The sequence below is a fragment of the Hemicordylus capensis genome, chromosome 2, assembly GCF_027244095.1.
Source record: "Hemicordylus capensis ecotype Gifberg chromosome 2, rHemCap1.1.pri, whole genome shotgun sequence".
Classification (NCBI taxonomy): domain Eukaryota; kingdom Metazoa; phylum Chordata; class Lepidosauria; order Squamata; family Cordylidae; genus Hemicordylus; species Hemicordylus capensis.
Window position 1 is genome coordinate 412562021 of NC_069658.1, and position 13361 is coordinate 412575381.

Consider the following 13361-nt stretch of genomic DNA (forward strand, 5'->3'; position numbering starts at 1 on the left):
ATGGAGGGATCCAGGACAGGAACTTGTTGTTGTTCCAGCCTCCGGGCATCACACAATGCAATACACAGCACACACATTGCATGGGGAGATTCCCCCGTCAGACAGGCACTCCATATGCCTGTCTCAGGTGCTCTATATGCCTGAACTCAGCCCAAGGAGACACACGATACCCGGCAACCAGGTTAAGGGGTGTGAGCTCACCCTTAACATGGGCTAACAGTTGGGTTATTTAGGAGGGTTAAACAGAGGCAAGCAGGAGGGATCCACAAGGATCCCACTGGTTCTCATGATCAGTCTAACCCAGACTGGGTTAGGCTGGTCATGAGAACAGCCTCCATCTGTCATTCAGAGGTAGATTCTGGATGGGAATTCTTATTCAGTGTCAAAAATAAAAGACAGAAGTTTAAGGTTTGCATGGGCAGGTAGACTGGAACAAGGTAGATAGCATGATTATGCTGCTAGAGACTAGGTCAGATGAACTGGGGGTAAATGATTAACTAAGAAGCAAAATGGTTATTAGGGAGCAGGGAAAATTTATGTGTATCCAACACCACAATAAAAATGAATGAGGTTGACAAGCTCATTAATCGTTGTAACATCAGAAACCAGTCAGTTTTCTAGCTTAATGTCAAAGTAAGCAGAATTTTTGTTTTTAATTTGTAAGATTTAATGCTTCCTGCAAAACAAATCTGTCAGTCAGGGGGAAAAATTATATCTATTCTACCTAGCATATCCAATATAATGTCAACCAACGTGGTTGCAATGTCAAACAAGCTCAGCAGCTTTTTCTTTTAAACAATATGCTCAGTATAAGTGAATTATAATTCCTAGCTTCACTAACATATTCTAAAGTGCTCTTTTAAGTGTGGTGATACATGCTCCCATTAAAGTAAAGATGCTTGTTCTCATTACACTAGTATATTTTGTTCCTGAAAATGTGAAATGAAATAATGTTGGAAAAGGCTACGCCTTTCTTTAGGAACTAGGAGAATTATACAAGCTTTGCATAAATGAGACTCATAGAGCAGACTTATAGCTCTGACTCTAAATTCTAAAAATTCAGGATTATTAGAAATATTGTTTTACAAATAATGTAGTTGACAACATGCATGCTTGTTGTCAATAGAATGATAATGAAAAATATCAATGCAAATTTACTCTATATATTTTTATGTTTTATGAATCTTAAAATTCTCTGGTTGACATGTACCATAGGCTTAAGCGGACAGAGCAAGAGCTCTGTTCTTGTGAGAATCTAACAAAAATCTCACTGCATGTGAGGAAGAGGAGGAGGTGATTTTTGCCTTTCTTCCCTCTCTGCAAACGCCCTTTTTGCAATCAGGAATATGTCTTTGTGGGCTGCATAGCTTTTATGGACATATTCTTGGATGCAAAAAAAGCCAAAATACGAGAAACTGAAACAAAGATAGACAAAATTCCATCATGATAGAAGTAAATGAGAACATTATAATTTTCTTTTAAAGAATAATTTCTCCAGTGTTGATAAACTGAATATCAGCAGTTTGATCATATTAGAGCAGTGATTTTCATATTATTATTATTTTCAAATGAGTGCCATTTTGGCAAAAAGCCTTCAATGTGAGAGCCATTTCCCATTGTGCTGGCCTCAACACAGTGCTGTGCTTTGCTTAGTGCCAGGGAGTCTTTTAAGAGAAACTGAGTCTGTCAAGCCCCAGCATCATCTTGAAAGGTGTGCATGGAACAATGAAAAGTGTCATCCTTCCTGGCGTTTTCTAAGGAGGAAGCTCTAAGGGGAAAGCACTGAGAAGAACAACACTTCCTGCATGTGCACCTTCCAAATGGTGCTGGGAAATTTCCCTCTAAGACTTCCCACTGGCACTGGGAAAGCACAGTAGTATGCAGTACAAACAGCTGTCTCTGCACAGTGCTGGGGAAGCTGTGTGGGGTATTTGGCTCTGGCCGAGGCTTCACATAGGCCTAATAAATAGTTAGGGAGCTGCACACAGGGTCCTGGGCAGTGTTCCCTCTAACAAGGATTCCCAGGTGTTGTTGACTACAATTCCCATAATCTCCAAGCAGAAGCCATTGCACCTGGGGATTCTGGGAGTTGTAGTCAACATCATCTGGGAATCCCTGTTAGAGGAAATACTGCTCCTGGGCCTTGCAATAAAGAGCACTGTACTAGAGCATTGGAGCTTTTTAAGGCCCAGAAAGAAAAGAGAACCAACAAGTTCCAATATTGAGAAGTTTTTTTCTCCATTGTAATTCTATTTTTGAAATTCTCCTACTTCAAAATGTCTCCAGAAAACAGTATTTTAAAACTCAGAAATATCAACCTCACTGGGGGTCCACGTATATGCAATCCACAACTTTTTCTGTTCAAGTCTGTGATGTTGAGCAAATTGACTGAAGACTTCAACTTCTTACTCTCTTTGACTGAAAACGTGCTTTATTGCTACAGTCTCAAAAGTCTCTGCTCTGAAAAGGTAAGCTATCTGCCAGATTGAGGTGTATGCTTTGGACAGAGCCTACAGGTGGAATAAAAACAATCAGACAAATGTTGAAGTCTGTTCCTCAACTAACTCACAGATAGAAGTAAATGAACAAGCAGTGTTTATTAGTTTAATATTTCAAGTATGGTGAACAGAATCACAAGACTGCATAAAATGGGTGATTTTGGAACCCCAGGAGTTACTGTATAGTGCTGACTGGAGCAAGTGCAGCTGCGCCTTAATTATTCTGTTATCACAGTCTTGTACATGTCACCAAGAACTTTTTCCTGAGTTCACAAAAAGTGGACCAAGGTTGGATTCCTGCCATAGGCTATGCACAATCTCATTCACTTCAGTAGGATTTATGCATGAAAAATGAGGGCAGGACTACAGCTCAGAACTTCAGGAGGTAACCATCAGAAATAGCTTCATTTATTTCAGTCAGGCTAATCCTGGTTTTACTAGCTGAGGATGCAACCATTATCAATCACTTTCCGTAAGACCATTGTCAGATACACTCAACTGACCAAATGATTACAATGAGAGATTTGTTTAAGGTCCAGAGAACTTGACATTTGAATCTTCCTGATCTGATACTTTCTGCTCAAAGTGCTAAGCAAATCTGAGCAGGAACCTTCTCCTTCACCATTTGGTTTGGTTTCATAACATTAAGAAATAAAATCACATAGCTTTGAATCTAAACTCTGCATTTCTGAATCATGTTAAATCAAGTAACCATTCAAATATTGCAGTGCATTAAATTAGTATGCAGTGTTTTATCAATAACCCCTGGTATGAAATCTTGACTTACTTGAAGTCAGTATGAATTGTGACATTGATTTCAGCCAAGCCAAGATTTTACCATCACAATCTGCAAAACTCAACAGGAATTAATGGATTGTAACAAGAGCAAATATCAGATTGAATACAGCAGCAGGTACAGTAGCTCTAGCAAAAGGCTATGGATTGACTCCGATACTTTGAAAAGCTGTGGGAAGCAGTGCACCCCAAAAGAGAAACATATGTCAAAAATGATACTACTTCTGAAGACAATACTCCTGTGTCTTACAATGGGGAATTAAAATAAATAAATTGTTGATAAAAATTAATGTCCCCAACCAAAGAGATTGTTTCAAGTGTAAAGGAGGACAAGTGCCTCTCTAGAAGCTATAAAAGATACATCCCTTACTTCAAAAGTATGAACAGTGTACAAGACCACAACCTGAAAGGTAAACATTACCCTAAAATTTTTTTTTTCCAAAATTTGTTATATATTGCTGTATAATTCTTTATAGATTTCATTTTCAATATATAGTGGTAAAATACCAAGATTGTGGAAAACCTCCGCAGAACATACAAAGATAAAAACAACCATGTTCCTCACACCTGCTCCCCCTCCCTCCCACACAACTTGACTCCCCCAAAATTTTGATTAATTTGGATACAGCTTTGACAAACATAAAAATCTTCTTTAATGATGTTCCTCAAACAAAACAGTTAGCAAAATATTTGAATATCTGTGTATAAGGTCACATTTAATGTAAACATCAAATAATGTACCAAAATTTTACGGGAAAAGAAAAAAGCGGCACAAATCTTTAAACCACTAGAGAAGTCAGAGGGGGAGAAACCAGATTACAAGGATTTACACATAGTTGGGAGGGGGCCCAAAATATTTTACTAAATTCACTCAATTATTATTATTTTAAATAGTTATTAAACTACGAAGCACCCAACATAGCAAAAAATTGTTTTTTTAAAATTTCATGATTCTTTTTTAGAAACCTATCAAATTAATTTAACAAGCCAAAATTAGCAGCTTGTCCAAAAATAAAATGTGTACTTCTTTTTCGTTTTATATTAACCACTGGTTTTTGTTTTACTCTGAAATGATCAAAACTGTGGTACGTGGGTCTGCAAAGAAGGTCTTCACTTTATCCTACAGTCAAAGAAGACTATGATACCACATCATACAGGTTCTAAAACTATAAAAGTCTTAGAATGCAGCATCCCTGCACAGAAAGCTGGTAAAACTGAAAAGTAATTCGAAGATGCTGCACCTTTATTTAAAAAAAATTAAACAATTTAAGCAGACATAACATACATTTGTACATTAACTGGCCATTTCTGGTACAGAAACCCAGCATAGTATGCTAAATGTTATTGAATAAATGTAAATGCTACTTACAATTTTTTTTAAATACAATTTAGACAATTTTTTTTAAAATTTTATATATTTTTTTAAAGTTGCACAGTTAACTTTTCATCTGCTAGCTTTAATGCAACACATATATAATGTTACATAAATGTCTTTTAAAAAATGTGTATTTTTCTTCTAAGGAAAAATTTCAAACTTCTGACCCACATCCCAAAAAAAAAAAAAAAAAAAGCAAGATAAATGGAATATAATTTAAAAAGTTAGATTCAAGTCTAGCAGCAAAGCAATTAAACCAAGATCTATTTACTAATATAAACAAAGAGAAATGGTGGCAACTGCAGGGGAAGCCCCAACTATATTTTATCTACTGACACAAATAGAAATTAAAATTCCTCTACAAAAATATTCTGATTATTTAAAATAGGAGTAAAAGCCATTGCTACCTGATGAACTACCTAGACTAAGTTCCTGAAACAAAGACAAAGGATCACTATTCTTTTTTGCCTGCTCAGGAGGGGCTTTGGGCTTTGGTGGAGCCCTCAGAGCACTTGCGTAGGACATGGCAGGCTTATTCACACCAGCACTCTGCTGGCTGTTGCTATTGGATTCAACAATCTGCTTGTTCGGCATGAGGGGTGGGAACTGGCCAAGATGTTGGAGCACATTGTAATTAAAAGAGTTGGACAACTGGATGTTTTCAACTTTCATCTGTTCCTCTGGGGGTTTGACAGTCTTCGATGGAACTGGAAGCAGAAAACAAAGGTAGCCATGAGAGAAGATGTCTCAGACAGAAGGAGAAAAAGGTACCAGGTTCCCCTTCCACAAGCTGTGACTAAAGCACCTATTTATTTTATCACATTTACATCCCACCTTTCTTTCAATACATTAGACTGTGGAATTAGACAAACATTTTCAAAGTCTTAACCACTAAATCCTCAAAGTTAAACAATTTTTGAAAAGCCCTGATATGACTCTGAAAATATTCTGCATCACTGTCAAGTACCTGAATAATTAAACAAATAAATGCTGCCAGACTATGGTCCCCTGGTGGCGTTTTTCATATGATTGCTTTTTAAACATATAGAGACATCTTGGGAAGACTTAAGCTGTACTCAGATGTTATTTCTAAAGAGGCTGTAGGCTAGTACAAGCTTCTTATAGAGCACAGGAAGTCCTGCCTCTGGCACAGCACTCGTTTTACCTGCATTAGGGATGTGCACAAAACAGATCTTGTGTTCAATTGCAAGCCTGGAATGAAACTCAAGATCCACGGAACAATCCCTCGGAACAATCTGAGCTGGTTCTTCAAATGGAATTACCCATTCTGTTGGACAGTATCGAGCGCCATTTTGGAATCCAGAATACTCTTCTGGTCTCTGCGCATGCATGGCTGCCATTTGTGTGGTAGTGCTGACCATGCAAATGGCAGAGCTTGGAACCGGATGTCTTAATTTAAAGGGCATTCTGTTACCAGCTTGGAACATTTGGAAGACCCGGTTTCGCGGTCAGAATTTATTGTGAGCGAACTGTTCTGCACATACCTAACCTGCCCTCTGGGGCTGCTCACAGTTAAAGCGTTCATGTGAAGAGAGGGATGCTATAAGTCTAATGGTGGGTGTTTATGTGATTGGGAGGCACAAATGCTTGAAATATGGGAAATCATATTTCCTGTAAAGTGTGAAGCAGCTCTTAAACCATGAGTAGCATTCCAGAAATTTGCTTTCCTTAGGATAATTTAGAAATGCATGTAGGGATGTGCACCAAATTGCTTCGGCACCATCCGAAGGGCAGCGAGCCGTTCCCTTAAGAGGAGATGAGCAGGTCTTACCTTCCTATCCCCCAAGCCTCTGCTGCCCTGCCCTGCCCCACCATGGTGCTGTTCCCATCCAAGCTTCTTCGTAAAAGTGGCAGCCTGTGCCACTTACCCCTTTAGAGCGCTGCGACAATAGGATGTTTCCCCCAGCATACCTCATGTGGTGTCAGCACGCAAATGCGCCAACGCCATTTGCGTACTGACGCTGCACGAGGGATGCTGGGGGAAGCATCCCATCACTGCAGCGCTCTAAAGGGGCAAGCGGCACAGGCTGCGGCTTTCACGGAGAAGCTTGGATTGGAACAGCGCCGTGGTGGGGCGGGGTAGGGCGGCGGAGGCTTGGGGGGCGGGCAGGTAAGACCTGCTCATCTCCCCTGAAGGGAACCCTTCACCCTGCGCCAAAATGTTTTGGCAGCAGAGAGCCAAATCATTTTGGTGCCTCTTCCAAGAGGCGCCAAAACGATTCGGGCACATTCCTAGTAGAGGGTTGTCCTATCAAGAGCACAAATCTGACACAATCGGGTAGTGAGAGAAGCTATAAACAGGAGAAAGCACTGCTTACCTAACAGTTCTCTAGGTGGAACTGCTCTATTGGATCCATTGCATGGAATGTTCTGATATGGGGTTGATGAGGTGGAGTTTACCCATAATTCAGGGGATGAATAATTGAAAGAGGATGGGTTACTATGGTCCTGAAGCTCTTTACACTGTCCAAGGCTATCTTGAGGAGTGTTTGCATCTTCAGAACAAGCCTGGGCTGAACTAGATGAAATTCTTCTTTGGTACAACGGCCTGCCTGGTCCTCTTGGTTCATACTGTGCAGACAGAAAGAAAAGAGATCTTTCATTCAGTTGCACACAAACTGTGACAAATAATCCAGCTGGCTCTCAATGCTTACATTCTGAAATCACTTTCCAAAGGAAAATTTGAATTGTTAGTAATGCAATTTTTTTTAAAAATGACAGCTCCTCTGAATCACACTAGGGGAGCACTATCCTGAGTGTTCACTCTCCTAGTACAAGAAAAGGAAGATGAGAAGTAAATAACAGCAGCTGACATCCTAACTGAGAAATCATTCGTGTGCCCGGAAGAAGAGCCTGCACTGTGGAGAATTCCAGAGTACCACATCATGTGTGGGGGAGTGGCGGGGTGAGATTTCACTTGATCTCTGCTTCCTCTGGAAATGCCCTGCACCCCCCCCCAAAATGCCCTGAAGGTCATATAGACTTCCCTTAATCCTACAAGCTGCTCAGTTAAGAAGGTTCTCCACAGCACAGGTGCATCTTCTCAGCATGTGAATGCTTCCTTAGTAAGTATGTCAAACACTGCTTTAAATATTAGTGGTGACAGGACTAATGCACTTTTTAAAAAAATGAACTGGTGTGGTACAGTGGTTAAGAGAATTGGACTAGCACTAAGGAGGAGCTGGGTTCAAACCTTCAGGCAACCATGAAGCTCAATGAGTCAATCTGCCTAAAAGGGTTATGAAGAGAAAAAGTGAGTGGAGATGTACACCACTCTGAGCTCTTTTGAGGATAAAACTGTAACAAACCAATGAATTCTCCAAATGCTGAATCCAGCCCTGGATTCCTTTCAAGACTTTTTCACAACAGTCAATAACTTATTACACTGCAATGTGTATGTTTCCCCCCTAACAATGACTTCTTAGGTCCTAATCTCTCAGATTGATTTTCGTCATTATTGTTGGCTACTTTCAAGATTGCCTTCTACAAGCTTCCACTTAAGTGGAAATGTGAAGTGTTTGCCACTAATATATTTTTTATTTCTTTCATAACATTGGCTCATCCATACAGGTTTCATTTATCACCTGAAAGTATTTTCTAGGTAATACATAGCATACAATCCAACTTATTATTTTCTTTTGCAAACAATTTTCATTTCTGCTTTGAGGATTTTTCCTCTATTGTTGTATTCTACAAGAGATAAAGCAAAGAAGATAAAGGATATAAAGAGAACATAGAGATACAACAGTATAGTTGGGTTCAGAAATCCACAACCACAAAAAGTCCCAGATATTTTGAGAGAGAGAAAATGCAACATGAAAAGCTATACATTCGACACCATAACATGAGTGGACGCTAGCATGAGTACATTTTAACGATTCACAGTTCAAACTAGAACTAATAAAACTATCATTCCTCAGTTTACACTGTAACTTGAGAGAAGCATCAACTAAATCATTATTTTTTCCCCAAGTTGTCCTAAGGTGACTGTCAAAAGCACAAAGGAGATGAAAATGCTATAAATCAAGTACATCAATCCATATTACTTGGGGAAGAGGAAGGCAGACATCCATGCAATGTCACCAGAAATTACTGAAGTATGTCTTTCCTCATGCCCCTATGTTGCTTTCTCATCCACAAAACAAGATACAATCTGGTGTAAACATGCATCACAATGATTCTGTCTTTGCTCCTCAGGTTTGCAATTGACACAAAGGTGCACTCTGCAACTGCTGGTTGTCTTAAAGGAAGAAAGCTACACAACAGAATGGCTCTATTTAAACCAAAACAGTGTGCAACAGAACTATCCTGTGTTTATGTTGCACCGGAGAATTCCATTGACACCCAGTCCTGTTCGTAATGCAGACAGATGCAGGTCAGATGGAAGTACACTGCAGTTCCCACACCTACTACCCTATTTGCAGTAATAGAAAATACAGTCTCCATTGTATATTTTTATTAAATCATTTCAATAGACTAATCAGAACTGGGGCATTGTCTGCTTAGACAAAGGGCAAACCTTGCTTATTCTAACACAAGGCTGCACTGCACAGGCATATTTTGTGTGTCCATCTAAGTGACGACTACTACTTTCAAGCACCTAGTGGTGGGAAGTGGATTTAGCAATCAACATACAAATTTTGAAGGATATTCCCAATGATTCTATTATAGTGTTATTATTGATTAACATTCCCTGCAGTACTCTGACAATGGAAGAAACCCTGCGAGGATGCAAAGAGGTTGGAACCTAACAGTTCATCTTCTGCAGCCCAGTGCAGGCGGAAGGGTGTGTGGTTTTTACTGATCTCTCTTTGCTCCTAAAGGACTATTGTCACGTAGCCTTCAGGGACACATTCCTGCAAGTTGAATAGTCCTTTAGGAGGGAGAAGGGGGCAGCAGAAATAATGTCCCCACTTGAACAGGGCTGTGGAAGAAGGAAGATGCACTGCTAGCTTCCAACCATCTTGCGTCCCTGCAAGGAGGTTCTTCTGTTGTCAGAGCACTGCAGAGAATGTCAGCTCTTCTTCTCTATTATTAACATACCACTTTTCAACAAAAATGTTCTCAAAGCTGTTTACACAGAAAAAGAGTAATAAAATGGTTCCCATCCCCAAAGAACTCACTATCTAAGAAGAAACACAAGGCAGACACCAGCAATAGCCATATATTCTTGACCATGAATGTCATTTCTGGCCACCATTTTATTCGAAAGAGCCAAAGAATGGCTCCTGTCTTCGTTAAAAAATAGAAAAGAAAACCGCCAATTTTTGGCCAATTTGGGGCCACAGCACGACTCAGGGGGAGCAAAACAACAAGGTAAGAAGCCATGAAATTTGGCCATTTTTTGGCTGAATGGGAACCTAACCCCAGTGATCCCATAGGTTCCCTTAACTCGATATTCATGGTTTCCATATCCACGGCTGCAGACTGGAACAGAACCCACGTGAATACTGAGGTACATCTGTATATCCCTAGTATATATACTATAAGGAATATATTAGGGAACTATATCCTGTGTGTGTGTATTCAATAGCTGACACACTACCATTTCCAATGTACAACTGTACAATTTTACATGTTAGTGCAAGAGCACTCTTACAAAACAGTACCAGAACCGTTTTAGATGCTTGCAGCAGTGTGGAAGGTTCAGGACCATTCATGGAATGCTGTGCAACATGTCAGCCAATATTTTCATTTTCAAACATGTTCCAGCGCACAGTTTATCTTTAGTGATATGAAGATCCAAGAATAAATATCAAAGGAAAAGAATATCACCAATATCTGCAATGGAATTAACTAAATTTATATCACGTGAAATAAATCTGATCTTTCTAAATTAGGTTAAAGAGAACGATATCAGTTTGCTGTAGGTTGTGTAAAGTACTGTTCCTGTTGCCTACGGAAGCCATCCTGTGGTTTGCGTTGTTTGGGTTAATGTCTCCATGGTACTTCTTTGCACTATAACCTTAAAGATTATGATTCTTTTTCTTTTTAGTCTTAGGTTTATATAGGTCAGTCAGCCAGTTCCTCATCTTCAACTAAAGTTCCTGAGAAAGTCTTTCATAATATATAATAGTATGAAAACTGCTCCCAGTCAACAAGACCACAGTCCAATATAGGCTAGATCCAGCACCCATTAAATGGAGGAAAAGCTCATAATATTTAATGGCAGTGGATCAAATCCAAATACAGGAGGTGGGGGGAGTACTTGAGTTGGTTTTGTTTGAAGTGTCTTTCTGCTGGGTAGAACAAGATATATATTAAAAAAATTCTATGCTGCACACAGGGAATTAACATTTTGTGATATTTTCACATTTTGATAAGTTATTCAGTTAGGGAGTGATCAAAGGTCTGGGTGTTTCCAAGTGTAAAACTATTTAGGATTATTGAAGTGTTTCATTTCCTAAGCTCTTCAGTTTTGGTCTTAACATACTATATGCAAAATCTATTTCAACATAAGTTCCATCAACACTTCAGTAAAAGGTGCTTTATATAAGGAGAGATGGGGGAAATGTTTGACATAGACACAGACAGGATATACATGAAGTGGATGAGAGAATAAGAAGAAGGAAATGAAATGGTATATTAAGAATTTTGTTTAAAGCTCCCAATTCCAAGTGAAAGCAAAAGCAACATATATAAGCCATGTCTAAAGAGGGACTACGTGGTTTGCACACTGAAACTGGTGCTTTGGAAACACAGAACAAAAAAGTCCATGTTCACTTGTTACGGCATGCAGTGGCTTTATTTAAAGTGCCCTTAAAATCATATTATTTAAAACAGGGTGGGTTAGTGTTGGCTGGTTATATTTTCAGCAAAGTACTCAAAAACATGGATACCTTCACACTTGAAGCTGCGCTCCTATTATGCGGAATCAAAAACTTCAGGGGGGAAATAAAGTGTCAAATCGTTTCAAAAACAGGTATCAGTTGATAGACATGTCACAGTCCGTGAAAAAGGACTTGCATGGGAACTAGACAGTTACATAACCGCTTGAAAAGCTAGCAGTGAGACCAGTAGCTGCCCAAACTTTGTTCAAGGGCATCACACTCAAAACCTGCAATGTGCAAGTGTGAAATTAACATCTTTTTCAAAAATTATTTTCTTTGCAAACGATGTGAGATCCGCACTTTAATTTGTTAAGGTAAAGTATACTGTGACTAAAAGCCTTCAGCTAAAAAGTTTCACAAGTGCCAAGCACCTAGGATTTTAATATATCAGAAGATTCTTGTAACACAGATTTCTGCAGACTCGTATTGCCAAAGCTTATTCTTTACATTAACAGTACATTCAAAACTAAGAGTATAGAAAAGCGTGAAGGAACATGGACTCTTCTAATTGTGATTGTCATCCTGACTAACAAAGCATGCATGCAGAGACGCTCTTACACCTGGGCTTCCAGGCCAAAGTCCAGTCCCTCCACAGCCCCTGGGGCCCCCCAAATCCTCTTTAGTCTGTCCCGGGTGGTGTGGTCGCCTGGCAGAGCATGATGATGCTTAATTTGCAGGGGAGGGGGCCCTCCAAAGGCCTTTAGGGCCGGGCTCCAAAATTCCCTAGCTGCACCTCTGCATGCATGTAAGGAGGTACATGCATCCCATCTCTGTAGGGATGCGCTGGGAGCTTGCGTGCAACTCCCCCAGCCCTGCTACATGCACACTATTGTGCCAGAGGGCTAAGACTGCAGGGTGCTGTTTGCACTCCAGCTCTGTAAGATCAATGTGTTCCTGAACTGGCACGGTGCTCCCAGAATACCAGCAGCATTCTGAAGTCTTTGCCCTCTAGAGCAATAGTGTGCATGTTGCAAGACTGGGGGGCATTACATGCGGGACCCCAGTGCATCCCTGCAGAGCCTCCTTACACACGCCTTCATTAGGATGTCGACCAGTATCTCCATTCAAATCCCAAGCCTGGAGGCAATGCCTGGAGGCAACAAATTAACACAAAACAAAACAAAACATTAGAGGAAAGGGCTTTCCAAACCATGTAGGGTGTCACTGGTTCCTTATACTGAGGGAACTGTGATGTCAATAGTCTCAGTTCCAGGTCATCTTTCAATAAAAGGGCAAGTTACAAAGAGAAGGAGGGTCACATCATCTTCCCTTTGCAGAACTACACAACCTAACTCAGCAGTCTTTAGCCTTTTCAGACCTTGGCCTTGCTTTTAACCCTAACCTGCCATGTAGGAAACACTTTAAAATATCTATATATTTGATTTTCTTACGGCCAATTGCGATGGGAACTGCGTGGGGATGTGTCTGGATGGTAAACGGCAGCGAGGGAGGCAGGCGGGAGAGAGTGGTTACCAAGGCATCAGCAGAGTTGGGGAAAAGGAGGAAGGAGGAAAACTATAGGGGAAAGGAGGAAACTGGACCCCTGTGAGGTAAACAGACCCAAGGAGCTTGCTCGAGGGCGCAGAGCCAACGGACACCCGGTCTCACGGAGTGTCCTCAAGGAGCAGGAGGAAATTTGGCGGTTGGGGGCAGCTGGGAGGGGATGGCTGGGGCTGGTAGCAATGACATGAGGGACCACAAAAAGGTAAGCAACTCCGCCGCGAAGTACGCCTGCTTTGCAGCGGTGGGAAATGGGGTGCCTGACAGAAGCGGGGGGAGAGGAGACTGGGGCAGAAGGGGTAGGATGCCTCCTAGTCTTAAGGAGATAATTATTAGACCGCT

General features: G+C 40.6%; 1 protein-coding gene across 5 annotated transcripts in view; it reads right to left on the reverse strand.

The window, feature by feature from the left end:
- Positions 1-3922: 3922 nt before the first annotated feature.
- HELZ (helicase with zinc finger) overlaps positions 3923-13361 on the reverse strand; it is a 236890-nt gene continuing 227451 nt past the window's right edge. For all 5 annotated transcript variants that reach the window (XM_053295358.1, XM_053295360.1, XM_053295359.1 and 2 more), the window contains exons 30-31: positions 7008-7260; positions 3923-5375 (exon numbers count right to left, since the gene is read on the reverse strand). In XM_053295358.1, the coding sequence (XP_053151333.1) occupies positions 5044-5375; positions 7008-7260 (585 nt within the window). In that variant the 3' untranslated portion in view covers positions 3923-5043. The remainder of the gene's footprint in view (positions 5376-7007; positions 7261-13361) is intronic.